Below are 25,635 nucleotides of genomic sequence, written 5' to 3'. Positions count from 1 at the left end.
ATCACACTGGGAAGCACATGATTGCCCCACTCTTGGTGATAATATCATTAACTCATGAGCTCAGGTCATATTTTTTCTTAATAGAAGTGGGATCATAGTAAACTTTTTTCCCCACCTAATACTGTGCCGTATCTTTACACATCACTAAGATGTCTGCATTTTAACCTAATCTTGAAACTAAACTCAACCGCATAGCGAAGTGGCTCTAGCAGACCTGGGGTGGGGAGTTATCCAGACAACTCCTGGATGCAGACAATTCCTCCCTCACCCTGCAGACATCGATGAATGCTCTGCACACTCGGGCATCTGTGGCCCTGGTACCTGCTACAACACTCTGGGGAACTACACTTGTGTCTGCCCAGCGGAATACCTGCAAGTCAACGGTGGCAACAACTGCATGGGTACGAAGTGTGATGATGGGGGAGCCCAGCAGTTGTGGGAAAAGCACTCGGGTGTGGGAGGGGCTTCTGGGAGTCTCCAAGCCTTGGAAGAGTGTGGAGAGGCACGTTTGTGGGAGGAGAGAGGGAGGGTGAGTGTATTTGAGATGCTGGTATGCAGCAGTGAGCAAGGCTGCAGGGCTCAGGGACCCAGGGCTGCCGTGTATGGTTGTCCAGGTTGTGCACTGCCCGAGAAAGGCTAAATGTGAAGGGCACCCTCATGTGTGTTGGGGAGAAGTCAAGCCAGTGATTTCCAAATGGATTTGTGAATGAGTTCCTATCTCTCTGGCTCTCTTCCTCTGGTGTCTCTTGCCTGCATCCTTCACCCCAACCCAACTGCAGACATGAGGAAGAGTGTCTGCTTCCGGCACTATAACGGTACATGTCGGAATGAGCTGACCTTTAACGTGACCCGGAAGACGTGCTGCTGTTCTTACAACATTGGCCAGGCCTGGAATAGACCCTGCGAGGCCTGCCCAACTCCTGCCAGCTGTAAGTGCCCCTCCCTGGCCTTCATTCCAGCTTGGCCCTTTTTAATGCAGTGTTTAATGAGGCATACCGCACTTAGGACTCCCAGATGAGTCTGTGTTGTTTTGATGAGAGCTGAAGAGTTGAAGTTCCATCCCAATCAACGTATGGAAAAATCAATACTTTTAAGGAGGGCAAGGCATCCTTCTATTTCACAGACTCGGGGAATTCAGGATGGATCAGTGAGGCTTTCATTTGTGCTAAAGAACCTTGAACACTCACAGATTATTTGGTGGGGGGGGCGGTCAGTGAGTGAGTGCCTAGGGCCAGAGAGAAAAGCACAGCTGGTTAGAGGCACCAGGGCCCCATGAGCTGCGGGTGGAGCAAGCTTGCAGAAGCTCTGGGGAGGATTACAGAAATGTCGGTCAGGATGAAGAAGGGTATTCCAGGCAAGGAACAGCAGGAGCAAAGTCCTGAAAGAAGGACTGAGCAGAAGAACTTTTTGGCAGTTGGGATGAGACCTATTAGGATGATCTAGCAACCAGCCCAGGCATCAGAAAGAGCTGCAGGAATGGAGCGGTGAGTAGAGGGGATAACTAGAGGGTTACAAGTGTATTAGTGCTATGGACTGAATGTTTGAGTCCCCCCAAAATTCATATGTTGGAGCCCTAACCCCCAGTGTGATGGCATTTGGAGGTGGAGCCTTTGGGAGTTAATTAGGTCATGTGGATGGAGCCCTCTAAATGCGATTAGTGCCCGTATAAGAAGAGACACAAGAAACGTTCTCTCTTTGCCACGTGAAGACACAGCAAGAAGACAGACAGGAAGAGTTCTCAGCAGACACCAGATCTGTTGGTGCCTTGATCTTGGACTTCCCAGCCTGCAGAACTGTGAGAAGTAAACGTTTGTTATTGAAGCCATCCAGTTCATGGTATTTCCTTATAGCAGCCTGAACTAAGACAATTAGTTTCCTAGGGTTGTGGCAACAAATACCGAAAAGAACACTAGAAACGTATTTTCTCACAGTCTTGGAGGCTAGACGTCATAAATCAAGGTGTGGGCAGGGTCACGCTTCCTTCAGAGGATCTAGGGATGAATTCTTACTTGCTTCGTCCAGGTTCTGGTGGTTCCAGGCATTCTTTGGTGTTGCTTGGCTTGTACCTGCATCTCCTCCATCTCTGCCTTCAACTCATATGGCTTCTCCCTGTGTCTCCACATGTCTCTTCATTTCTTATAAGGACACCAATCATTGCATTAGGGCTACTCTGATCCAGGCTGACTTTCACTTGATTGTATCTGCAAAGACCCTATTTCCCAAAAAGGTCACATTCAGAGGGTCTGGGTGGACATGAACTTTCAGGGTGGAGGGTCATTGTTCAACCCAGTGTAGTGGTATGAGAAGGGGTCATTACTGGCTGTCTCTGAGTGCCGGGCCCTGTTCTGGGTTCTAGGAAATAAGAATAAGGTAGACCCAAGCTGTGCAGTCTGGGAGGAAACTGCAGACAGCCAAGTCTGGTCATGAGATTGTCAAGACAGGTCAAATGTCACTCACAAATTATGTGCTGGGAGTTAGGTACCTACCTGAATCTTATGCACCTGAATCTGAGGTGCAGGTTGAATATGATGAGACAGAAGTCCACACGAGGCATAGGGGCCACTGAGATTGGTCTGTTCTCATCATGATACAGGCAGAAGAGCGAGTGAGGAGCAGGGCAGGGACCTGGGGAAAGGTGGCGCTGCCCAAATGCCTGCCCATGTCTATCAGGTGGGTCCAGGGACACCCACCCACCTGGGAATCTAGGTCAGGCAAGCAGCATCTTGGTGTCAGCAGTGGGATACAGTCAGAGAGTGAATTGCCCTGGAAGAGCCAAAGGACGGCGTCATCAGCTGTCCAGGGCCAGAGTGGCGGGCTGCCCTGAGTCCTCAAGGTTGAAGTGGACTATGCTAGGGAACAGCAAAGGGAACAGCATATGCAAAGTCCCAGTAGCATGACAGAGCAGGACACATCCAGACATGGAATGAAATCATATAAGAGGAGGGCAGGAGATGCTGTTGGAGGAAAGGTGGGGCTGAGGGTGAAGGTTCTTGAGGTCCAGACTGAAGAGTCTGCATTTTATAGTGAGGACAGTGGGGTGTAGCTGGTGGCACTCATGCAGGGAAGAGATGAGGGAGGTCATGCCAATGTGTTAGAAGATCACACCGCACAGGCGAATGGCACCCGTAACCCTCCCAGCGCTGGTCAGAGTGGAGGGAGGGAGAGGGACGAGTTATCAGAGGCCAGGTGAGCACTGGGCTACAGGGATGGACGAGCTGATCAGAGGAGGAGGAGGTGTCCTCCCAGGGAGGCTGCAGCCCCAGCGCCCTGCCTTCCCCATTCTCCTTTGCCCAGTGGATTACCAGATCCTGTGTGGAAACCAGGTTCCCGGGTTCGTCATTGACATCCACACAGGGAAGCCCCTCGGTGAGTGACCACCACCCTCCTGTCTGTAGCCCCAGGTCACTCTGTGCCCAGAGCCCTGCCCCCTCTCTTCCCCTCCCCCCACAGCTCTTTCCCTTCCACCCTCCCCTACCCCACACCCTCATTCTTCCAACTCCCCAGGCCAGGAATCCTGCCCCTTTTTTAAAAAAAGCAATGGGAGCATTTTTATTAAATTGTTACTCATTTCTTAAACTTCTGTAAAAATACACGTAACATTTACCATTTTAACCATTTTTATGTGTCCAGTTCAGTGGCATTAATTACATTCACACTGTTGGGCAACCATCCCCACCATCATCTCCAGAACTTTCTCATCTTCCCAAACTGCAACTCTGTCCCCATGAAACCCTAACTCCCATCCCCCTCCCCCAGCCCCTGGGAACCCCCATTCTACTTTCTGTCTGTAAATCTGACCTCATAGAAACAGATTCGAACAGTGTTTGTCCTTTTGTGTCTGTCTTGTTTCACTCGGCATAATGCCCCCAAGGTTCATCCGTGTTGCAGTGGAGCAGAACGCTCCCTTTTTAAGTTAAATGAGGTTTTGTACAATTCAATACCTGAATGCCAAATTTCAGCTGTGCGGTGTTTCATTGATGAACCTATTTTCAGTTGTTTTCATTCCACGGTTGTATTCTCCTTATTTTCAACAATTGGAACAGAGCAGATAAGAGCAACTCCCCCTCCAGTCACCCCCTCAAATCTAAGTCTCCTTCATACTCTCCCAAGGTCATAACTCAGTCTCCCATGGATGGATACAGGCTGATTCCAGGTTCTTTTATATAAACAATAGATTTATTTATTTATAATTTATGCTTTACACCTGGAGTATTTCTTTCTAGTTCTTTTTTTTTTTTTTTTGTGGTGCGCGGGCCTCTCACTGCTGTGGCCTCTCCTGTTGCGGAGCACAGGCTCCGGACGCGCAGGCCCAGCCGCCATGGCCCAGGGGCCCAGCCGCTCCGCGGCACGCGGGATCCTCCCAGACCGGGGCACAAACCCACGTCCCCTGCATCGGCAGGCGGACTCTCAACCACTGCACCACCAGGGAAGCCCTCTTTCTAGTTCTTTCTTCATGCATTTAAACACACATAGAGATCCGCCTTTGAAAATGTATGGCATTGTTTTCTGGGGAGTTGGACATAAATTACATAAATTCTGTGCTTTCTTATGTCTTGTCTGCAACTTATTTTTCTCACCCAGCAAAGAGTCGTGAAGAACCAGCCAGGTTACTACACGCAGCACTGCCTCCCTCTTTGCCCTGCTTTGTAGTATTCCATACGTGGACACATCCCAGGTCATAAGTCAGTCCCCCATGGATGGACACATAGGCAGATTCCAGGTTCTTTTATATAAACAACAGCTTTATTGAGATATAATTCACTTCACCCATCAAAAGCGCACAATTCAGTGGGTTTTCGTATATTCACAGAGTTGTGCCCCATCACTTCAATTGAAGTTTGAACATTTCATCACATAAAAAGAAACCCTGTCCGCATGAGCAGTCATTCCCTGTTCTGCCTTCCCCCAACCCCTGGCAACCACTATTCCGCTTTCCATCTCTTTGGATTTGCCTGTTCTGGACGTTTCATATAAATGGAATCGTACGGTATTTGTCCTTTGGGGACTGGCTTCTCTCACTGAGCATCATGTTTTCAAGGTTCTTCCACGTTGTAGTGAGTGGCAGTGTTTCACCCCTTTTTCAGGATGAATCGTATTCCCTTGTAGGGAGGGACCACATTTTGTCATCCATTTCTCCGGTGATGTTTCCAATTTCTCGCTAAATGTCACCACAGGTCCTCCTGTGCAGCTTCCTGCTCACACACGGGACTGCTTCGTTCCCGGAGACCCCACAAAGCAGGCTTGCTGGGTCACAGCAAATGTGCATTTTTGTTGAGAAAGAGGCTCTCTCCCCCTGCCTTCCCTCCCACATCCTGATTTCTTTCCGGTGTGAGCAGATATAGTTTGGCCACTGCAGGATTTTTCAAGTGTGTGCTGGTTGGGGGACACATCTTCTCCTAGACTGCATGATCTCTTAGGTCAGGGTCCCCAGACGTTGCCGGGAGCTGAGCTGCTCCTGACAGCTGGCGCCCTCCCCAGACATCGACGAGTGTGGGGAGATCCCTGCCATCTGTGCCAGTGGGGTCTGCATCAACCAGATTGGGAGCTTCCGCTGCGAGTGCCCCACGGGCTTCAGCTACAACAGGGTGCTGCTGGTCTGCGAAGGTGCCGCCCCCCTGCCTCCCCAGCCCCGGGTGGGATGCTGGTCCCCCCTCCCAGCCTGTGCTCTCTGGGCAAGTCTCTTAAACCTCGTGAGCCTCAGTTTCCCCCTCTGTGTATGAGGCTAACGCCTTTCCGAGGGGCTCCATCCCACATCACCCCACTCAATGTGGTTCTGGCTGCTTCTGGAGGGACCACCTGCTCTGAAGTGGGGGGGGGAGGGCTGGGTTTAGGGTTTGATTCTGCAGGGAAGCGTCTCTTTCAACCCCACCCCGCTGGCTGTACTCCCCAGATGTGGACGAGTGTGCCAGCGGGGAGAGCCCCTGCCAGCAGAATGCCAACTGCATCAACATCCCCGGCAGCTACCGCTGCAAGTGCGCCCGAGGGTACAAGCTGTCGCCAGGGGGTGCTTGTGTGGGTAAGTGGGGACCTCAGTAGGGAGGTGAGGGAGTGGGGTGTAGGACAAAGCCAGACTCTGCCTCCCGCTGTGACTTGGGTAGGGCACGGCTCTGTCCGGGCTTTGTTCCTTGGCTGTACTTTTTTTTGGGGGGGGGGGCGGAGTGGCTGTGCCGCACAGCTTGCAGGATCTTAGTTCCCTGACCAGGGATCGAACCCGTGCCCCACTGCAGTGGAAGCGTGGAGTTATAAGCTGTGGACTGCCCGGGAATTCCCTCCTTGGCTGTACTTTGGGGTGGGGGTGCTGCGAGCATCTGTTAACGGGAGTCGTGAGGGTGAAATGGGAGGTGAAGCATTTCCCCTGGGACAGCAGCTAGAATGGGTAGGCGGTCGGGCTCTCCCACTGCCACGTGTGATGGCTCGCAACACACTGTGGGGTGGGGACTCTGGGGGCACCACACTCCCTGCCCTCCCTCAGGACGGAATGAGTGTCGGGAGATCCCAAACGTCTGTAGCCATGGCGACTGTGTGGACACAGCTGATAGCTACATGTGCCTGTGTCACCGTGGCTTCCGGGCTTCAGCAGACCAGACCCTGTGCATGGGTGAGAGCCCCCTCTGCTCCTTCCTCTTAGGCCAGGCTGCCAAGGGCGAGGGGCCATGGGTCTGCACCTCCCCTGGGGTGGGGATGGTGCTTGTGCCCATCCTGATTCACAGACTCACAGCTGTGAGCCCTGGCACCTAAGACCTTGGGTAAATGACTTATTCACCTCCCTGCACCTCAGTTTTCCCATCTATAGAATGGAAGTGATAAATAGGGATATTTCCCAGCCATCACTTCCCATCCACCTGGGCAGGGTGAAGTACAGGAGAGGGGGGCTGGGTCCAGCCAGGCCCTCACTGCCCAAGCTGCCCGATGCCCTGGGTGAGCTGGGCGGGGATCAGGGGCTTTGCTCTGGCAGACGTCGACGAGTGTGACCAGCAGCCATGCGGAAATGGGACCTGCAAGAATATCGTCGGCTCCTACAGCTGCCTCTGCTTCCCTGGCTTTGTGGCGACACACAACGGACATTGCGTGGGTGAGCTGCCCAGGCTGGTGGGCAAGCCTCAGTGCACCCCCACTGAAAAGTGGGTCCTTGGCTTGAGGGCACCCCTCTGAAATAAAGGATCTCGCCCCAGGGATACCTTCAGGAAAACAACCTCAGGGGATTGAAAACTAGTTAACTGTAAAGTTCTCCAAACCCCTTCAATCGTCAAGTACCAAGGGTCCCTCACTAGAGCTTACACTCAGGTCGATAAGAAGGAGATGGACAGTACAGAGAGAAAGGTGAACAGTGAAGACAAGACGTGGGTTGTGTGATGCTGGCAGTTCAGTGCAGTGGTTGAAAGTGGTTTCCAAGGTCAGGTGGTGTGAGTTCAAATCCCAGCTTTGCCATCTGCCAGCTGTGTGAGCCTAGGCAAGTCATTTACGTTTCTGTGCTTCCGTTTCCTTCTCTGTAAAAAGAAGGTTAATGGTAGTACCTACCTATCTTAATATCAGACCAAATTGACTTCTTTTTTTTTTTATAAATTTATTTATTTTTTTGTTTATTTATTTATGGCTGTGTTGGGTCTTCGTTGCTGCTTGCGGGCTTTTATTTTAGTTGCAGCGAGCAGGGGCTACTCTTCGTTGCGGTGCGTGGGCTTCTCATTGCGGTGGCTTCTCTTGTCGCGGAGCATGGGCTCTAGGCGCGTGGGCTTCAGTAGTTGTGGCATGCAGGGTCAGCAGTTGTGGCTCGCGGGCTCTAAAGTGCAGGCTCATTAGTTGTGGCGCACGGGCTTAGTTGCTCCGTGGCATGTGGGATCTTCCCGGACCAGGGCTCGAACCTGTGTCCCCTGCATTGGCAGGTGGATTCTCAACCACTGCACCACCAGGGAAGCCCCCAGATTGACTTCTGAAGAAGGAATATTACCAGAAATAAAGAGAGTCAATATATATTGATTAAAGGGTCATTTCTCTGAGAAGACATAACAATCATAAATGCATATGCAGCTAGCAGTAGAGCTTCAAAACACATGAAGTAAACATTGATAGAACTGAAAAAGAAATAGACAAGTTCATAATTACAGTTAGAGGCTTTAACACTCCTTCCTCAATAATAGTGGGAACAAGTAGAAGATCGGTAAGAATATAGAACACCTGAACAATCATGTGAACCACCTAGAACTGAGTGATATTTATAGAACATCCCAGAACATACATTCTTCTCAGGTGCACATGGACCTTCACCAGGAAAGACCATATTCTGGGCCATAAGATAAACAACAAAATTTTAAAAATTGAGGTTACACAAGATAGGTCCTTGGAATGTAAGTGAATTAAACTAGAAATCAGTCACAGAAAGATATCCAGAAAATCCCCAAATGTTTGGAAGTTAAATAATATACTCCCAAAGAATCCATAGAAAAAGGAACAAATCATAAATAAAATTAGAAAACATTATGAATTAAATGAAAAAGAAAACACAACATAACAAAATTGGTGGGATGCAGCTAAGGCAGTATGTACAGGCAAATTCATGCCCTTAAAATGCTCATATTAGAGAATATTGGCGTCTGCTTTATAGGATAGTTGGAGGGTTAATATACAGCTGGTATATAAGTGCTCAGTAAATTGAAGTCATTGCCATCCACTCAACTTTGTGAACAGAAGAGCAAGGGAGGCTCAGAGCCCTAGGCTATGTGGGTGACCCCAGTGGCCCATCTTCCATCTGCAGACATGGATGAATGCACCACCATCGTGGGGCAGGTGTGCCGATTTGGCCAGTGCCTCAACACAGCAGGCTCCTTCCACTGCCTCTGCCAGGATGGCTTTGAGCTCACAAGTGATGGGAAGAACTGCATAGGTGAGTCTCACCATGGTGCTGGAAGCCATCTCAGCCTGCCCCTACTCTAAGTTTACCTTCAGTTGGTACTTCCAAGTGAGCATGGTTCCATTTCATAAGCATGCATTTATTTTAAGGTATAAAACCAGCACATCACACCCATGTTTTCACAGGGTTTGTGGTTTAGGGTGAGGCTGTCTTGAAGCTCTAAGTTTTATGAAGTATGGTATAATAGAGGTGTTGAATGGATGCCATGAAAACCATGAAAGGGGTGTGTAAGTGGCTTGAGATTAGGAACTTTGCTTCCCCTTCCCCTGGCTCCACCTATAACCCCCATCAAGACCAAGAATATTCTTCTCCAGATGTCCCTGTTTTCCTGAGTATCAGCCCTTCCTCTGGATCCAGAAAGGCTTGTCTGGGGGCCTTGGCCATCATGCAGTGACCATAGGTGCCAGTCCTAGCCCCAGGCAAGCCCCTGCCACCAGCTGTTGCTGGGACCCCTCCTCCTCCTCTCCCCAGACGCCAACGAGTGTCTCAGCCTCGCGGGAACCTGCCTGCCAGGCACTTGCCAGAACCTTGAGGGCTCCTTCCGCTGCATCTGTCCCCCCGGCTTCCAGGTTCAGAGTGACCACTGTGTCGGTGAGTGTCCGGCCTCACCTCCCAGCTCTGGGGCCAGGGAGGTACCTCCGGGCCTCTGTTCTTCCCCCATCTGTAAAATGGGAATGCCAGCTGGGGTGGTGGTGAGTGAAGAGATGCAGTTAGCACAGCACCCAGTACAGCTCCATATACTGTTATTGTTATTAGGATGCTCTCTTGGCTCAGGGTGCTCTCTCTCTGGGGCCCCCAGGCTTCCTCGTGAATCCTATAAAATGGGCATGGGTGTGGGTCTCACTGCACCAAACATGGAACTTCTCGCTTGATGAGTGGTGGTCAAGGACCAGTCTGGCCTGAACACCTCTGGTCCACTCATCCACTTGGACTAGGCTTGTACAGTCTGGGCTAATGTGGGCCGACCTGGCCTTAGCAGATGGGCTAGCCTAGTACAACGCAAGCTAACTTCTTCCACTGTAGGCTAATTTTATCTAGTCTTACTTAGTTAGCTCTGTATAAATTTACTCTCTAAAGATGAACTTTTCCAGACCATGACCCCTACCCTGGAGACACCTTCTAGGAAAGACCCCACACACACACTGCCCACCTGGTGCTCCAGCTAATCCTGAGCCCTGGGGACCCCACCCTGCGTCAGTCCCTGGACCCTCCCTGCCTGGGCCCCCCACTCCATCTGCCCCTCCCAGCAGCCGAGGCCGCCCACCCCAGTGGAGGGCCTGCTGCACCCCACCCACCTCACGTCCCTGCCCCTCCAGACATCAACGAATGCTTGGAAGAGCCCAACCTGTGCCTCTTTGGCACCTGTACCAACAGCCCCGGGAGCTTCCAGTGCCTCTGTTCGCCTGGCTTTGTCCTGTCTGACAACGGGCACCGTTGCTTTGGTGAGTCTGGGGCCAGGGAGCACACAGGGTTAGGGAAGAGGTGGGAGGTGGGGTGAGGAAGAGCTGGGTCACCCAGAAAGGGGGCTGCAGTTTCTTGTATGTATCTCCAGGAGCCTTGTCCAGTGTGGGCTAGCCTCACCCAGGCTGAGCTGGCCTCTTCTCTCCCAGGTTAGGGCAGCAAGGCAGAGGGCAGGGCAACTCAACAAGTATTTGTTGTTATGGGGGCCAGTGGTGAACCAAACCCCAACCTATCTGTAAGGACATCTCAGGCCGGTGGTGGTCCAGGGCTAAGGACTGGGAGTCAGTAACGAGGATTTGGAGTCTGAAATCTGGGTCCTCTGGCTCTCTGGAATGAGTCACTTTGCCTCTCCAGGAAAGGAGTTCTGATCCAAGAATAACATGGCTAGGTTTGACCATTCTCCCAGCCTGAGATGACCCCCACAGATGTGAATGTGGGGTGTTGCTGGAAGGGATTCTCAGATTTTCAGCAAAAACCCCAGGGCTGACCCTCATTGGCCCAGTGTGGGTCACATGTCCGTCCCTGAACCAATCACCATGGAGTGATTCTGGAGCGTTCTGATAGGTCGCTGGTAGGGTGAGGACCACCCTATTCATGAGGACTGGGGTGGCTAGCCCTCCTAGCTTTTCTCTGGGGAATCACCCCACAGACACACGGCAGAGTTTCTGCTTCACCCATTTCGAGGCTGGAAAGTGCTCGGTACCCAAAGCTTTCAACACCACCAAGACCCGGTGCTGTTGCAGCCAGAGGCCCGGCGAGGGCTGGAATGACCCCTGCGAGCTGTGTCCTCTGGAGGGCAGTGGTGAGCACCCACCCCGGTCCAGTCTCCCCTGACCCTCCCTGCCTGCCCCCATCTGCTCTCCTTCAGCCTTCCCTACACACAGGGGCATCCTGGGGCCTGCACGTGGCCCCAGACCCTCACCTCCCTTCCCCTCTCGGTGTCCAGCCGCCTTTCAGGAGCTGTGCCCCTTTGGCCACGGGGCAGTCCCAGGCCCAGATGATTCTCGGGAAGGTGAGCCCCTCGCCCACGTGCTAAGAGCCCCCCTGAGGCACCTCAGTCTCCTCTTTTCCTGCCCAGCCCTGTCTGGGCTCTACCCTGGTTCCCAAGTCTCAGGCTCCCTCCTCGTCCCATGGGTAGCCCTGGACCTCACCCCCCCTGGAGGGAAGGAAGAGACCCTGAGTGTGGCCAGGGCATGACAGATGCCGTGCCTGCAACCTCCGCTACCTGCAGACGTGAACGAGTGTGCGGAGAACCCTGGCGTCTGTGCTAACGGCCTTTGTGTCAACACTGATGGCTCTTTCCGCTGCGAGTGTCCTTTTGGCTACAGCCTGGACTTCACAGGTGTCAGCTGCGTGGGTGAGTGACCAGCACGCCCCAGCCTGCTTCCCAGGGAAGGAAGGAGCCAGGGAGGGCAGACACCACCCAAGGCAGCACCCTGCTGCTCAGCCACTGTCACTCTCCCCCACCGACTCGTGCTTCTTGCTGTTTATTCACTCATTCATTTATTCATTTACTTATTCATTCACGCATTCGCACACTTTTCATTCATTTACTTGCTCTTCACTCATTCATTCACTCACTCATTTACTCATTCACTTATTCATTTATTCATCGAACACATACTGCATGCCTGCCCTGCGTCCAGCCTATTACGCATTTTTTTTTTTTTTTTTTTTCGGTACGCGGGCCTCTCACTGTTGTGGCCTCTCCCGTTGCGGAGCACAGGCTCCGGACGCGCAGGCTCAGCGGCCATGGCTCACGGGCCCAGCCGCTCCGCGGCACGTGGGATCCCCCCGGACCGGGGCACGAACCCGCGTCCCCTGCATCGGCAGGCGGACTCTCAACCACTGCGCCACCAGGGAAGCCCCCGTCCGGCCTAGAGGTGCAGCAGATCTGGCCCTATCCACTCTGTAGGAAGTCAGCAGGAGGCAGACAGGATCACGTCAAGGGTGGGAGCCCTCTGCAGGCTCTGACCACCCCCTTACCCCCACCCCAGACACAGACGAGTGCTCTGTCGGACACCCCTGCGGGGAAGGCACCTGCACCAATATCATTGGAGGCTTCGAATGTGCCTGTGCTGATGGCTTTGAGCCTGGTCCCATGATGACCTGTGAGGGTACGACCCTGCCTGCCCAGACCTGGGCTGTGTGATAGGGGTGAGGGGGGCTGGCCTGAGAGAGGGACAGGGGGTCCTGCAGGCAGACCCCACCCAGCCGGCACCTCCACTGACCTCCCCAGACATTGACGAGTGCTCCCTGAATCCCCTGCTCTGCGCCTTCCGCTGCCACAACACTGAGGGCTCCTATGTGTGTACCTGCCCGTCTGGCTATGCCCTGCGAGAGGATGGGGCCATGTGCCGAGGTAGGACCCGTATGGGCAGGCGGGCTGTGGATAGGGCCCTGGGGCTCCCCATGCCTCAGTCCCGAGAGAAAATGAAGAAATAAGACCTCTGCCTCCAAGGGTGGGAATGAGCGGTAAGTGATAAAGTGAGGGGAGAGCTGAGGCAAGTGAGGGTGCAATGGGTCCTCTTTTGTGAGTAGTGGTTCTGCTTTTATAGTTAAGAAAGGGGGTGCTAGCATCTCCTTGGCTCCCCAATCTAACAGAACAGTGAGTGTGGCTTTGGAGACCTCTCCAGTTGTGGCTGGACACGCTCTGAGTGGGCTAGCACAGTGGGGACAGCGATTGTGCCCCCGACCCAGGGACATGTGGCAATGTCTGGAGACATTTTTTATTGTCACAGTTGGGTGGGTGGGTGGGTGCTACAGGCATCGAGTGGCCAGGGGTGCTATTCAATATCCTACAGTGTGCAGAAGAGGCTCCCACCACAAAGAATTTTCTAGTCCCAAATGTCCACAGTATCGAGGGTAGAAACCCTGGCCTGTGACTTGGTCCCTCAAGGGCTATTTCAGAGTCAGTGTTCCAGGGACCACAGTGAAGGCCAGACAGATTCACAGACCCTGATGTAGGCAGGGCATGCGGGTGTTCGGGGCAGTTGTGATCCCCCCCCTTGGCTTCCCAGGAGGTCTGGGACGGTCGGGGGAGGAACGGGCGCCTGGCAGTGCTTCAAGGACCTCACTCTGGCCCACCGAGGCCACCGGGGGGTGGGGTCCAGGTCCTCACATCCTGAAGCTGGTCCATGGTGTGTCTGGTCTTCACCGCCATTGGTCTGGGGTTGCCCGCAGATGTGGACGAGTGTGCAGACAGCAAGCAGGACTGCCACACCCGGGGCATGATGTGCAAGAACCTCATCGGCACCTTCACCTGCATCTGCCCCCCGGGCATGCGGCCCCAGCTGGGCTCTGGGGAGGGCTGCACAGGTACAGGAGGGCTTCAGGCATGCAGGGTCTCCCTGCCCTCGACGGATGGGAGAGTTCAAAGCCAGAGGGTGTGGGTGGGCAGACTTTGACCCTGGAGGTGGAGGCCAGCTCGAGGGACTCTGGCCTCCCCCCACTCCCCGGCCTGCCGCATCCCTCCCGCCTCAGACGACGATGAATGCCATGCCCAGCCCAGCCTCTGTGCCAATGGCCGCTGCGTCAACACCATAGGCAGCTTCCGCTGTGATTGTGACGAGGGCTTCCAGCCCAGCCCTGGCTTCACTGAGTGCCACGGTGAGTGTGGCCAGACCCAGGTACGGGGGACATAGCCACCCAGCGTGTGGCACCGCCACCTGGGAGCTCCCCAAGGCGGGGACAAGGCCAGGGCCACCGAGGGGGTCACTGAGCCAATCCAGACACACGTGTCCACCGCACGCCCCCAGCTTCCCTTTGTCCCTTCGGTCAAACCCCCTGGAAGATTAGAGCATCTCCCCCCTGCCCTGTCCATCATCACACCCAGGAACTGGCCCTCCCCGGGTTCACCACTTCCTAAGGGCTAAACCTGGAGGGCGACCCAGTGGTACCGTCTGCCCCGGAGACTTGTCTGTCCCTGTCCCCACAGTCCTTGCCACTCTTCTCCCTTTTTACTCTCCCCCGACCCCGAGCACAGTCTCCACCCCGCAGCTTCAGATCAAGCGTGTGTATCCAGCTGTCTCCTGGACACCCCCATCCCCCATGCACCCCAGATTCAGCTCAGCATCTTCGCTCCCCAAGCCTCGTCTCAGCGATGCCCTACCTCCCACCCAGACCCCCAAGCCAGCCTCCTGGAGTAACCCAGTGGCCTCCTCCCCACTTCCCTGGATGTCACCCCTCGCTCTGTCCCTACTGTCTCTCCTGGACGCCACCACCTTTTGCCTCCACGTTGTCCCTTGTTCTCTCTGCGGCCAGAGGGATGCTGCCCTCTGACCTCAGGAAGCCATCCTCTGCAGCCCAGGGGTACCTCTCCGGTTTGGGGTCTGCAGCTTCCGCCACAGCCCAGCCCCAGCCCCGAGAGGGCGTTTAACAGCACTAAGCAACCACAGCTTGCAAGATGTCACCCCGTGCACGGGCACAGATGCGTCGGAGATGCTGGGAGCCCACGTCTAGACTCTCAACACCGCTGGACGCCACGGGGAAGGGGCACCCAGACAGCTCGTTCCTCCCACCCACCATCCCCACCCGTTCTTTTCAGACACCCGGCAAGGGCCCTGCTTCTCCGAGGTGCTGCAGGCCACGTGCCAGGCTCAGTCCAGTGGCGGCGAGGCGGTCACCAGGGCCGAGTGCTGTTGTGGGGGTGGCCGCGGCTGGGGCCCCCACTGCGAGCTCTGTCCCCTGCCCGGCACTGCCGCCCACAAGAAGCTGTGCCCCCACGGCTCGGGCTACACCGCCGACGGCCGAGGTGGGTGGCGATCTGTTCATGGTTGTGTGTCTGTGCTCCAGCCGGTGTTAAGAGTACGTGAGCCAGTGTGTGCATCTCCGTGCTGGCAGGTGTGTGGACCAGCGTGAACCAGAGCCTGTTTGTCGCTCTGCGTGTGTGCGTGAACTTGGGTGGGATGGGGGAGCAGGTGTGTGAGCCAGCGTGTGTGCGTGTGTCCTTTGTTCTGTGTGTGCGGGCTCATTAGTGAGACGCATGATTGGTGTGCAATGCTTGTGCGTCCATCTCTGCTTCCATGTATGTGGACGGGGTGCCCTGAGAAGGCGTCGCTGAGGCGGCTGTGGTGTGGGCGTGTCCCCACCACGGGGATTCTCAGCGTCCAGCGGAAGGAGTTTCATTCGCCTCAGGGTGGGGTTCACAGGGGCCAGGCCACCAGCTCTGGGGTGCCGGGAGGGGAAGCAGAGGCTGGCCTTGCCTCCCGGGAGAGGGCTGGTGGGCCCAAGGGAGGCGGCATGCCCTGGTGACCCAGGGGGGGACGGCCCCAGCCGAGCCCTGCTTGTCCTCAGACGTGGATGAGTGCCGCGTGCTCGCTCACCTGTGCCCCCATGGCGAGTGCATCAATAACCTTGGCTCCTTCCGCTGCCACTGCCGGGCTGGGTATGCGCCTGACACCACTGCCACAGCCTGCGTGGGTGAGCCCCCTGCCCCACCCCGTGAGCCTCTCCGTGCAGCGCCTGGCACACATCCCCGTGAGAAAACCGAGACCAGAAGCAAAGCATCCTTGTTTCTTCCCTCCACCCCCAGCCCATGTGGACCACTTTCCTCCTGTTACCTGGTACATCCTAAGTTTTTCAGTCACGTTGTGTAGCAGGTGTTCATCTAAGTCGGGGTCGGCAAATTCCTGCCCAAGGGCTGAGTCCAGCCCTCCGCTTATTTTTGTTAATAAAGTTTTCTTGGCACATGGCCACGCCTATTTGTTTCCTTACCCTCTGTGGCTGTTTTCCTGCTACAGAGGCAGGGTTGAGTAGCTGGGATTGAGACTGTCTGGTCCGCCAAGCCAAATATATTTACTCTCTGGCTTTTTACAGAAAACAAACAAACAAAAAAAAACGGTTCCTTTTGTAAGCCCACAGATTCTGAATAGCTGGGGTCCGGGAAGGAGGCCTCAGCAGGGTGGGGGTGGGGACCCCAGCCCCTGAGCCCCCAGGAATGTCTGACTGACCCTCCTGAGGGCTGCGTCCCCTCTAGATGTGGACGAGTGCAGCCAGGTCCCCACGCCATGTCCCTTCCTCTGCAAAAACACCAAGGGCAGCTTCCTGTGCGCCTGCCCCCGAGGCTACCTGCTGGAGGAGAATGGCAGGATCTGCAGAGGTGACGTCCCTCTCTCCCCACCTATGCACCATGGGGCTCTGTCCCTGTCCCCCACAGGGGCATCTCACATGCCCTCCCACGGCATGGGGTCGGGTGCCGTCTCCAGGGTGTCTCCCCTGGGAAGCCCCAAGTCCCGGCGGGCCCTGCCCTGAGCCCGCTGGGACCCTCTGTGCTGCAGACGTGGATGAGTGCTCCTCCAGGCAGCACAACTGCCAGTTCTTCTGCGTCAACACCATCGGTGCCTTCACCTGCCGCTGTCCCCCTGGCTTCACCCAGCGCCACCAGGCCTGCTTTGGTGAGTCCCCTTCGGCCCTCGCGGCTGGTGCTTGGCCCCAGCCTTCACCAAATAAGTGGCAAATGCACAGTGTGTGCCAGACATCAGGGACACAGGGGTGATTAGAACAAAGCCCTTGCTCTGTCGCTGCTTACGTCCTGGTGGCAACCGGGACGTCAGTCTCCTTCCTTGCCTTAGGGACCTGAGAGACCACCCTCAGGAGTCTCTCTGACCTTGGCCCAGGACACCTACCCTCACCCTTGACCTGCCGAGTCTCTCGGCAGAGGGCCTCCCCAGGGTGCCCCCAAAAGCCAAGGGGGTCACGCGATCCAACTGTCACTTCTTAGTGTCTTGTGACCTGGGAGAACCAGACCTCCCCCAAGGGCTGAACCTAGACACGGGTGGCTTCTTTCAGGCTCCCACGAATCCACTCAGCCAACACCTACTGAACACCTGTGTACCAGGCAGTGCTCTAGACCAGAGCTCAGCAGACTCCAGCCCCCAGGTCAAGCCCGGCCCCCTGCTTGCTTTTGTCAATAAAGTTTTATTGGCACACAGCCATGCCCATTCATTTACATATTGTCTGTGGCTCATTTGCTACAACAGCAGAGCCAAGTAGTTGCAACAGAGTAAAAAATATTTCCTACCTGGCCCTTTACGGAAGCAGTTTGCCTCATCCTGTTCTAGACCCTGAGGGCACAGCAGTTGAACACACGGGTCAAGCTTGCTGCCTCATGAACCATCCCTTCTGCCAGGGAATGACTAGAAACAAACATAACAAATTACCACTGTAGCGTGTTAGAAGGTGATGTGGGACATGAAAGAAAGAAAAAGTAGAAAGCAGGGGAAGGCAATCAGGAGGGCTACAACATAATTCTATTTTTTAAGTGAGATATAATTGACATGTAACATTATATTAGTTTTAGGTGTACAACATAGTGACTCGATATTTATGTATATTGCGAAGTGATCACCACAGTAAGTCTAGTTAACATCCAGCATCACATAGTTACAAAATTTTTTTCTTGTGATGGGAACTCTTAATATATACTCTCTTAGCAACTTTGAAACATACAGTACAGTATTATTCTTTTTCCTTAACAGATTTTTTAATTTAATTTTTATTTTATATTGGGGTATAGTTGATTTACAATGTTGTGTTAGTTTCAGGTGTACAGCAAAGTGAATCAGTAATACATAGACACATACTTATTCTTTTTCAGATTCTTTTCCCATACAGGGTTATTACAGAATATTGAGTGGAGTTCCCTGTGCTATACAGTAGGTCTTCGTTGATTATCTATTTTTGTGTGTGTATATGTTAATCCCAAACTCCTAATTCATCCCTCCCCCTCACCTTTCCCCTTTGGTAACCATAAATTAGTTTTCTAAGTCTGTGAGTCTGTTTCTGTTTTGTAAATAAGTTCATTTATATCATCTTTTTAGATTCCACATATAAGTGATATCATATAATACCTGTCATTCTCTGACTTACTTCACTTAGTATGATAATCTCTAGGTCCATCCATATCGCTGCAAATGGCATTATCTCATTCAATGCAGTATTATTTATTTATTTATTTTTGGCTGCGTTGGGTCTTCATTGCCGTGCACAGGCTTTCTCTAGTTGCGGCGAGCGGGGGCCACTCTTTGTTGCGGTGCACGGGCTTCTCACTGTGGTGGCTTCTCTTGTTGTGGAGCACAGGATCTAGGCGCGCCAGCTTCAGCAGTTGTGGCATACGGGCTCAGTAGTTGTGGCTCCTGGGCTCTAGAGCTCAGGCTCAGTAGTTGTGGTGAACGGGCTTAGTTGCTCCGTGGCATGTGGGATCTTCCCAGACCAGGGCTCGAACCCAGTGTCCCCTTCATTGGCAGGCGGATTCTTAACCACTGCGCCACCAGGGAAGCCCTCAATGCAGTATTAGTAACCACAGTCACCATGCTGTACATTACATCACATGACTTATTTATTTTATAACTGGAAGTTTGTACCTTTGACCACCTTCTTCCCTTTCAATCACCTCTCAGACCCTCCTCTGGCAACCACAAGTCTGTTCTCTGTATCTGTGAGCTTGGCTTTCTTGTTTTGTTTTTAGATTCCACATATAAGTGGGATCACACGGCATTTGTCTTTCTCTGTCTGACTGATTTCCTCTTAGCAAAATACCCACAAGGTCCAACCATGTTATCACAAGTGGCAGGATCGCCTTCTTTTTTATAGCTGAATAATATTCCATTGTACGTATATAACACATTTTCTTTATTCATCCATGTTTGGATACTTAGATTGTCCCCAGGTCTTGGCTATTCTGAATAATGCTGCAGTGAACATAGGGGTGCAGATATCTTTTCAAGTTAGTGTTTTCATTTTCTTTGGATAAATACACCCAGAAGTGGAATTGCTAGGTGGGCTGCAGGAATAATGGCAAGCCTCACTGAAAGGGGAAAGATTTGAAGGAGGTGAAGGAGTGAGCCGTGTGCATATCTGTGGGAGGAGTGAGCATTCCTAGCCACGAAATGACTGGCATTTCTCCTTTTTCTGTACAGTCAAGTTATTTTCCCTCCTTCTTAAGGTGAGCACACTTACTATGGCATTTGTGTGTGTGCAGCTGTATGCGTGTGCACACAGAGGCTTAGAAGCCCCATGTCCCAATGCCTCTTGTACCCAAGAGAGATTCCAGGTTCCCACAGGGCTGTGCCTGGTGTCAAGAATCTCTATACTCAATAAAGAAGATGTGGGCTTCCCTGGTGGCGCAGTGGTTGAGAGTCCACCTGCCGATGCAGGGGACACGGTTTCGTGCCCCGGTCCGGGAGGGTCCCACATGCTGCAGAGCGGCTGGGCCCGTGAGCCATGGCCGCTGAGCCTGCGCGTCCGGAGCCTGTGCTCCGCAACGGGAGAGGCCACAACAGTGAGAGGCCCGCATACCATAAAAAAAAAAAAAAAAAAAAAAAGAAGATGTGGTATATATACAGTGGAATACTACTCAGTCATAAAAAAGAATGAAATAATGCCATTTGCTGCAACATGGATGGACCAAGAGATTACCATACTAAGTGAAGTAAGTCAGACAAAGACAAATACCATATGATATCACTTATATGTGGACTCTAAAATATAACACAAATGAACTTATTTACAAAACAGAAACGAACTCACAGACATAGAGAACAGACCTGTGGTTGCCAAGGGGGAGGGGAGGGATGGAGTGGGAGTTTGGGACTAGCAGATACAAACTATTATATGTAAAATGGATAAACAACAAGGTCCTACTGTATAGCATAGTGAAGTATTGATAGATTCAATATCACTCAATAAACCATAATGGAAAAGATTATATTTATGTATAACTGAATCACTTTGCTGTACACCAGAAACTAACACAACATTGTAAATCAACTATACTTCAATAGAATAAAATTTTAAAACTTAAAAAAAAATCTCCATAGTCAAGGAAGCCTAAATTAGGGTTCCCCCTAGAAATGTATGGTTCATTCTCCATGACCCCAATCCCAATGCAATTTACCACCATGGACCATGACCACCATAGCAATGTTGCCTGATAACCAGACCTGTCTTAGCTCAGGCTGCCATGACAAAATATCATAGACTGGGTGTCTTAAAAAACAGACATTGCTCACAGTCTGGAGGCTCTAGGTCCAAGATTAACATGATAACAGGGTCAGGTTCTGATGAGGGCCTCTTCCTGGCTTGCATACGGCCACCTTCCTCCTGTGTCCTCATGTGGTAGGGAGAGAACAAGAGTAAAGCTCTTTGGTGTCTCTTCTTATAAGGGCACCAATCCCATCAGGAGGGCCCCACCCTCATGACCTCTTCTAACCCTAATCACCTCCCAAAGGTCTCGCCTCCTAATACCATCACTCTGGGGGTTAGGGTTTTGGGAATTTGGCAGTGGTGGCATTGGGGGTGGGGCGGGGGGGACACACACGTTCAATCCATAACTCTGGCTGACATCCCACAATTGTCAGGTTTCCATGAGGACAGAGTGCGACAGTTACCCCAGGTCATTTTCCCACAGAGAAGGAAAAGGGGTTTTGTTAATCTTCTACTCTTAGGTTGAGCACTGTCCCAGTGCTTCATGTGATTAGGTTAATTTAATTCTCACAAAACACAATGAGGTAGATATTATCATCTCCATGCTACAGCTGACAAAACTGAGGCACAGAGAGGGTAAGTCGGTTGCCCTACGTCACACAGCACTGAGGTGGTAGAGATGAGATTCAGAGTCCTATATGTGCGTGCTCTCAAGTGTTTGTGACAGTTCTGTGAAGTGGGAACTGTTATGGATCTCCTTTCACAGAGAGGGAAACTGAGGCTCAGAGAGGTTAAGATTTGCCTGGGGGACTTCCCTGGCTGTCCAGTGGTTGAGACTCCACACTTCCAATGCCGGGGCTGTGTGTTCGATCCCTGGTCTGGGAACTAAGATCCCACAAGCTGCATGGTGCAGCCAAAAAATGTGTGTGTGTGTGTGTGTGTGTGTGTGTGTGTGTGTATATATATATATGTAAAAGATTTGCCTGGAACAGTTGATCAGGTGGTAGTCCTGGTATCGTGGCGCCTGACATGAACCCCCTAACCAGCAGGTGGCCCTGCCCGTTCTGTGTCCTCTGCAGACAATGACGAGTGCTTGGCCCAGCCTGGCCCATGTGGCACCCGTGGACACTGCCACAATGCCCCAGGCAGCTTCAGCTGTGAGTGCCATCAAGGCTTCACCCTGGACAGCTCAGGCCATGGCTGCAAAGGTAGAACCGGGCTTTGGGTGGGGTCTAGGCCTTGGGGGTGGTCCTGAGGGCTGCCTGGCAAGCCTTCTCTCCTCACGGCATCTCACAGATGTGGATGAATGTGACGGGCCTCATCGCTGCCAGCACGGCTGCCAGAACGAGCTGGGGGGTTACCGCTGTGGCTGCCCCCAGGGCTTCACCCCACACTCCCAGTGGGGCCAGTGTGTGGGTGAGTAGTGGGGGCTGGGAGGAAGCCGACCCCCCACCAGAATCTGTCCAAAGCGGGCAACTAGGAACCACCCCCATGGCAGGATGTTGTGATAAGCACAAGTACCTCAAGGTCCGACGGGCTGGTCTGGAAGGTAGGTAGTTCCCTGCTGCTGGGCAGGCTGGGGAGTTAAGGGTCTGCAGAGTCAGCCTGGCAAAGTGGTGGCCGTTTCTTAGGGAGTGATGGTCTGGAGGGCTCAGTGGAGATTCTGAGATGGTGTCTGTGATCACCGGGAAAGGAGTGCTGGGATTGATTAGTGGCGTCTGCCATGGATGTGGCAACGGAAGTGGATGCATGCATGCTGCATCTTTTGTCATAGCTGTTGCAGACGCCCTTGGTTTGGGGGACTAGCCTTCTGCCTTCCCTCCAACCTTGCCCACTGCACCCTTCTGTTTGCTGCTCTGGGACCTCCCAATGACAGCCACGTCCTCACCACCTCTCTTTGTTCCTCCTCTGCAGTCTGGCTTTCACTCTGTACCCATGTAGGGACCACTCTCCTGCATCCTCTCCATCACCTTTCCTCAGATTTCGCCTTCCACCCCCTCTGCTCTGGGCACCACTGCCTGCCCCTCCTGGACTCTCCACCCACAGCCTCTGTGACTCGGCTTTCCCCTCCCTCCCACTGCCTCAGCACTGCCTTCTCTCCAGCTCGTCCTCCTGCCCCTCCTGGTGGGTCCTCAGCTAAGTTCTCCGTCTTTTCCTCTGTCCCTCGGTATTTGTCCCCTGGGGACCCCGCAGACCATTGCCTCTGCTGCCAAGCCCTCTTTCTCAGCCTGCTCCACATTAGTTACTCATTCATTCCTTCGGCGACGGTTTGCCCAGGACCCATGGATACAGAAGTGAGCTGAGATCAGACTCCATCCCTGCCCTCCCATTGTTCAGTCTTCCGGGGGAGACAGGGGTTAATTAGGCCAGTGGTTCTCAACTGGGCACTGTTTTGAAGTGTCTTGGAGATATTTTTTTTTCTTTTTTTGTCTTTTTTTTTGTGGTACGCGGGCCTCTCACTGTTGCGGCCTCTCCCGTTGCGGAGCACAGGCTCCGGACGTGTAGGCTCAGCGGCCATGGCTCACGGGCCCAGCCGCTTCGCGGCATGTGGGATTTTCCCGGACCGGGGCACGAACCCGTGTCCCCTACATCGGCAGGCGGACTCTCAACCACTGTGCCACCAGGGAAGCCCTCTTGGAGATATTTTTGATGGTCACAACTGGGCACTGGGTGCTCCTGGAATTTAGTGGGTGGACACCAGGGATGCTGCTCAACACCCTGCAGTGTGCAGGACGGCCGCCATCACAGAGAATGAAACGGCCCCTAACGAGAATAGTGCCGAGGTGGGGAAACCTTGTTCTAGACCATCCCACCGTTTAACATTCCTCGGAAGTTTTGAGAAACGCTTTAAAGGAGAATTACAGGATGGTGGGGGGGGTTGCTGGGGGGCGGATAAAGGAGTGTAGGGGACAGCAGACCTAGTCCAGAGGCTCACCGGGAGCTTGATGGAGGTTTTGACGTTGGCCTTGGGCTCTGAAGGAGGAACCAGAGTTGCCACGTGGGCATGGGACGGATGCATGTGGAGGGATCTGGAGATGCGAAGGCTGTCCCCTGCCCCTGCCCCTCCCCCCGTCCTCCCCCTCCCCCTCTACAGACAAGAACGAGTGTGTCCTGTCACCCGCGGCCTGCGGCAGCGCCTCCTGCCGCAACATGCTGGGCGGCTTCCGCTGCGTCTGCCCCTCCGGCTTTGACTTCAACCAGGCCCTCGGGGGCTGCCAGGACGTGGATGAGTGTGCGGGGCGGGGCGGCCCCTGTAGCTACAGCTGTGCCAACACCCCCGGTGGCTTCCTGTGCGGCTGCCCCCGAGGCTACTTCCGGGCTGGGCAAGGGTGAGGGGCTTGAGCGGGGTGGACACAGACACCCGAACCCTGGGAGTGCACACACGCACACACACGCCTGTGCACACGTTCACGTGCATACGTGTGCATGGAGAAATGGATGCAGGGGACTTCCCCGGTGGTCCAGTGGTTAAGACTCTGCGCTCCCACTGCAGGGGGCGTGGGTTTGATCCTGGTTGAGGAACTAAGATCCCACATGCTACACACACCGCATGGCCAAAACAGAAACCAACAAAAACAAAACAAAGAAGAGAAATGGGTGCGGAGGCCCAGTGGCAGCTGTACCTGTGCACACACAGGCTCACACCCCACGTGGAGTAATTGTCCTGTATGTGCTTAGTGCAGGATGCACGCCTCCCTGTAATACATGTGAGTGTGTGTGAGGCTCACACCTGTGCCAACATGCCCGGGCACCCTCATTCATGTATCCCAATGTGCACATGCGTGCAAGCACATGTCAGCATCCAGGGTGCACGCAGGCTCATACACGCATACGCCCCTGGGTACACTCAGGTATATCCTGCACCCCTGCATGCATGCAGGTTCACACCTCCACCCAGGAAAGCCAAGGGATGCACACACACACGTGTAGGCACATGCAAATCCGCACTGGCACCTTGGTACACTCGTAGTTGCCCCCACGGGCAGAGTGGCTCCAAATGGAGTGTAGGGGGTGGGAGGGTGGTAGGAGAGGTCCCATCAGCCTGCCCTGAACACTTTCCCACCCCTGTCCTGGCTCAGGCACTGTGTCTCTGGCCTGGGCTTCAGCCCTGGACCTCAGGATGCCCCAGACGAGGAGCTGCTCTCACCTGAAGCCTGCTATGAATGCAAGATCAACAGCCAGCCCCCTCGTGACCGGCCACGGCGCAGCCCCCGTGGGGACTATCAGGTACCGTGGGGAATGCACTGGGCATGGGGCACAGTGAGTGGCAGGGATAGCCAGGGAACCGGCCAGGGTAAGAGGACCAGACTCCATGTCACAGCTTGTCCCCTAAATCGTGGTGCCTTTCTGGGTCTTCGTGTAGTTCCCCAGCCTGAGGATTCCCCTTGGGGGCTCTCTGGGGGACACAGGCCCCCAAGCACCCCACCTTGCTCCAGATGAGAAGTCAGGCACCTCCCACACAGGCCCTGGGTGTGATGCTTCCCGTGGATCCCTTCCATGGAGCTTCAATGCAAGAAAAATGCCTTGGGCCCCCCAACCCTGCCTGCACCCTGGAACTTGTCACCTGTCACCTCCTGGCTGGCACAGCCCTCCCTCAGAGCCCCTCTGGATTTAGCACCAGTAGCGCTCAGAGCAGCTAGCTTAACCGCTTCCATCATCCCCTTTCTTCAGACCCTCTGCACCTCTTTTCCTGCACCCACAATGCTCCTGGAGCTATGCTCAGGCCTCCTGAGCCCTCCTTGTCTCTCCCCCACCCCACCCGCCGTGCTCTCAAGAACAGCAGAGCAGCCCTGTGGTTTAGTCCCTCTGTCCCCTGGGGCCGCTCCAGCTATGACCCTGACGCCACCAGGTTGTGCAGGGAGGGCAGTTTTGTCACAAATTCAGCTTGCTTATCCTACAGCTGAAAAGTCCTTGAGGCCACTGCTGCCTGGTCTTGCCACTATGCCCCAAAGAATCTGAAAGCTAACCATTTATTAAGCACCTGCTGGGTACACGTGCTGCTCCAAGCATTCTGCATTCATTCACAACCTCTCAATGTTTACGACAGCCCTGGGAGGTGTAGGTACCACTATCATCCTCATTTTACAGATGGGGAAACTGATGCTCAGAGAGGTTAGGTCACATGCCCAAGTTACAGAACTAAAACCTGGCAGAGCAGGATGGCAGTCATCCCGGGCCCCTCTGCAGCCACCACCTTCTGAGGTCATTACTTTCTGTTATTTAAAAAAAAAAAAAATCACTGAGCACAGAAGCCATTACCCACATCTGGAACCAAACTCCTTCACTCCATAGATTTTACTGAACACCTACTCTGTGCTGGACTCACAGCGAACAAACAAGAAAAT

General features: G+C 53.7%; 1 protein-coding gene across 2 annotated transcripts in view; it reads left to right on the top strand.

The window, feature by feature from the left end:
* Positions 1-25,635, top strand: part of FBN3 (fibrillin 3) — a 60,246-nt gene that overhangs the window by 32,859 nt on the left and 1,752 nt on the right. The window contains exons 39-63 of one of the 2 annotated variants that reach the window (XM_029218591.1): positions 276-401; positions 780-929; positions 3,295-3,366; positions 5,479-5,604; positions 5,891-6,016; positions 6,473-6,598; positions 6,956-7,072; positions 8,750-8,878; positions 9,377-9,496; positions 10,222-10,347; positions 11,016-11,168; positions 11,313-11,378; positions 11,598-11,723; positions 12,364-12,483; positions 12,606-12,728; positions 13,550-13,684; positions 13,850-13,975; positions 14,913-15,119; positions 15,662-15,787; positions 16,344-16,466; positions 16,645-16,761; positions 21,370-21,498; positions 21,587-21,706; positions 23,385-23,619; positions 24,370-24,517. In XM_029218591.1, the coding sequence (XP_029074424.1) occupies positions 276-401; positions 780-929; positions 3,295-3,366; positions 5,479-5,604; positions 5,891-6,016; positions 6,473-6,598; positions 6,956-7,072; positions 8,750-8,878; positions 9,377-9,496; positions 10,222-10,347; positions 11,016-11,168; positions 11,313-11,378; positions 11,598-11,723; positions 12,364-12,483; positions 12,606-12,728; positions 13,550-13,684; positions 13,850-13,975; positions 14,913-15,119; positions 15,662-15,787; positions 16,344-16,466; positions 16,645-16,761; positions 21,370-21,498; positions 21,587-21,706; positions 23,385-23,619; positions 24,370-24,517 (3,272 nt within the window). The remainder of the gene's footprint in view (positions 1-275; positions 402-779; positions 930-3,294; positions 3,367-5,478; positions 5,605-5,890; positions 6,017-6,472; positions 6,599-6,955; positions 7,073-8,749; positions 8,879-9,376; positions 9,497-10,221; positions 10,348-11,015; positions 11,169-11,312; positions 11,379-11,597; positions 11,724-12,363; positions 12,484-12,605; positions 12,729-13,549; positions 13,685-13,849; positions 13,976-14,912; positions 15,120-15,661; positions 15,788-16,343; positions 16,467-16,644; positions 16,762-21,369; positions 21,499-21,586; positions 21,707-23,384; positions 23,620-24,369; positions 24,518-25,635) is intronic. The other variant, XM_029218590.1, reaches the window with a different exon arrangement.

The sequence above is a fragment of the Monodon monoceros genome, unplaced genomic scaffold (genome assembly GCF_005190385.1).
Source record: "Monodon monoceros isolate NGI ecotype Baffin Bay Population unplaced genomic scaffold, NGI_Narwhal_1 Super_Scaffold_12, whole genome shotgun sequence".
In the NCBI taxonomy this organism is placed as follows: domain Eukaryota; kingdom Metazoa; phylum Chordata; class Mammalia; order Artiodactyla; family Monodontidae; genus Monodon; species Monodon monoceros.
Note: the sequence above shows the minus strand (reverse complement) of the source record. Positions and strands in the feature narration are given on the sequence as shown.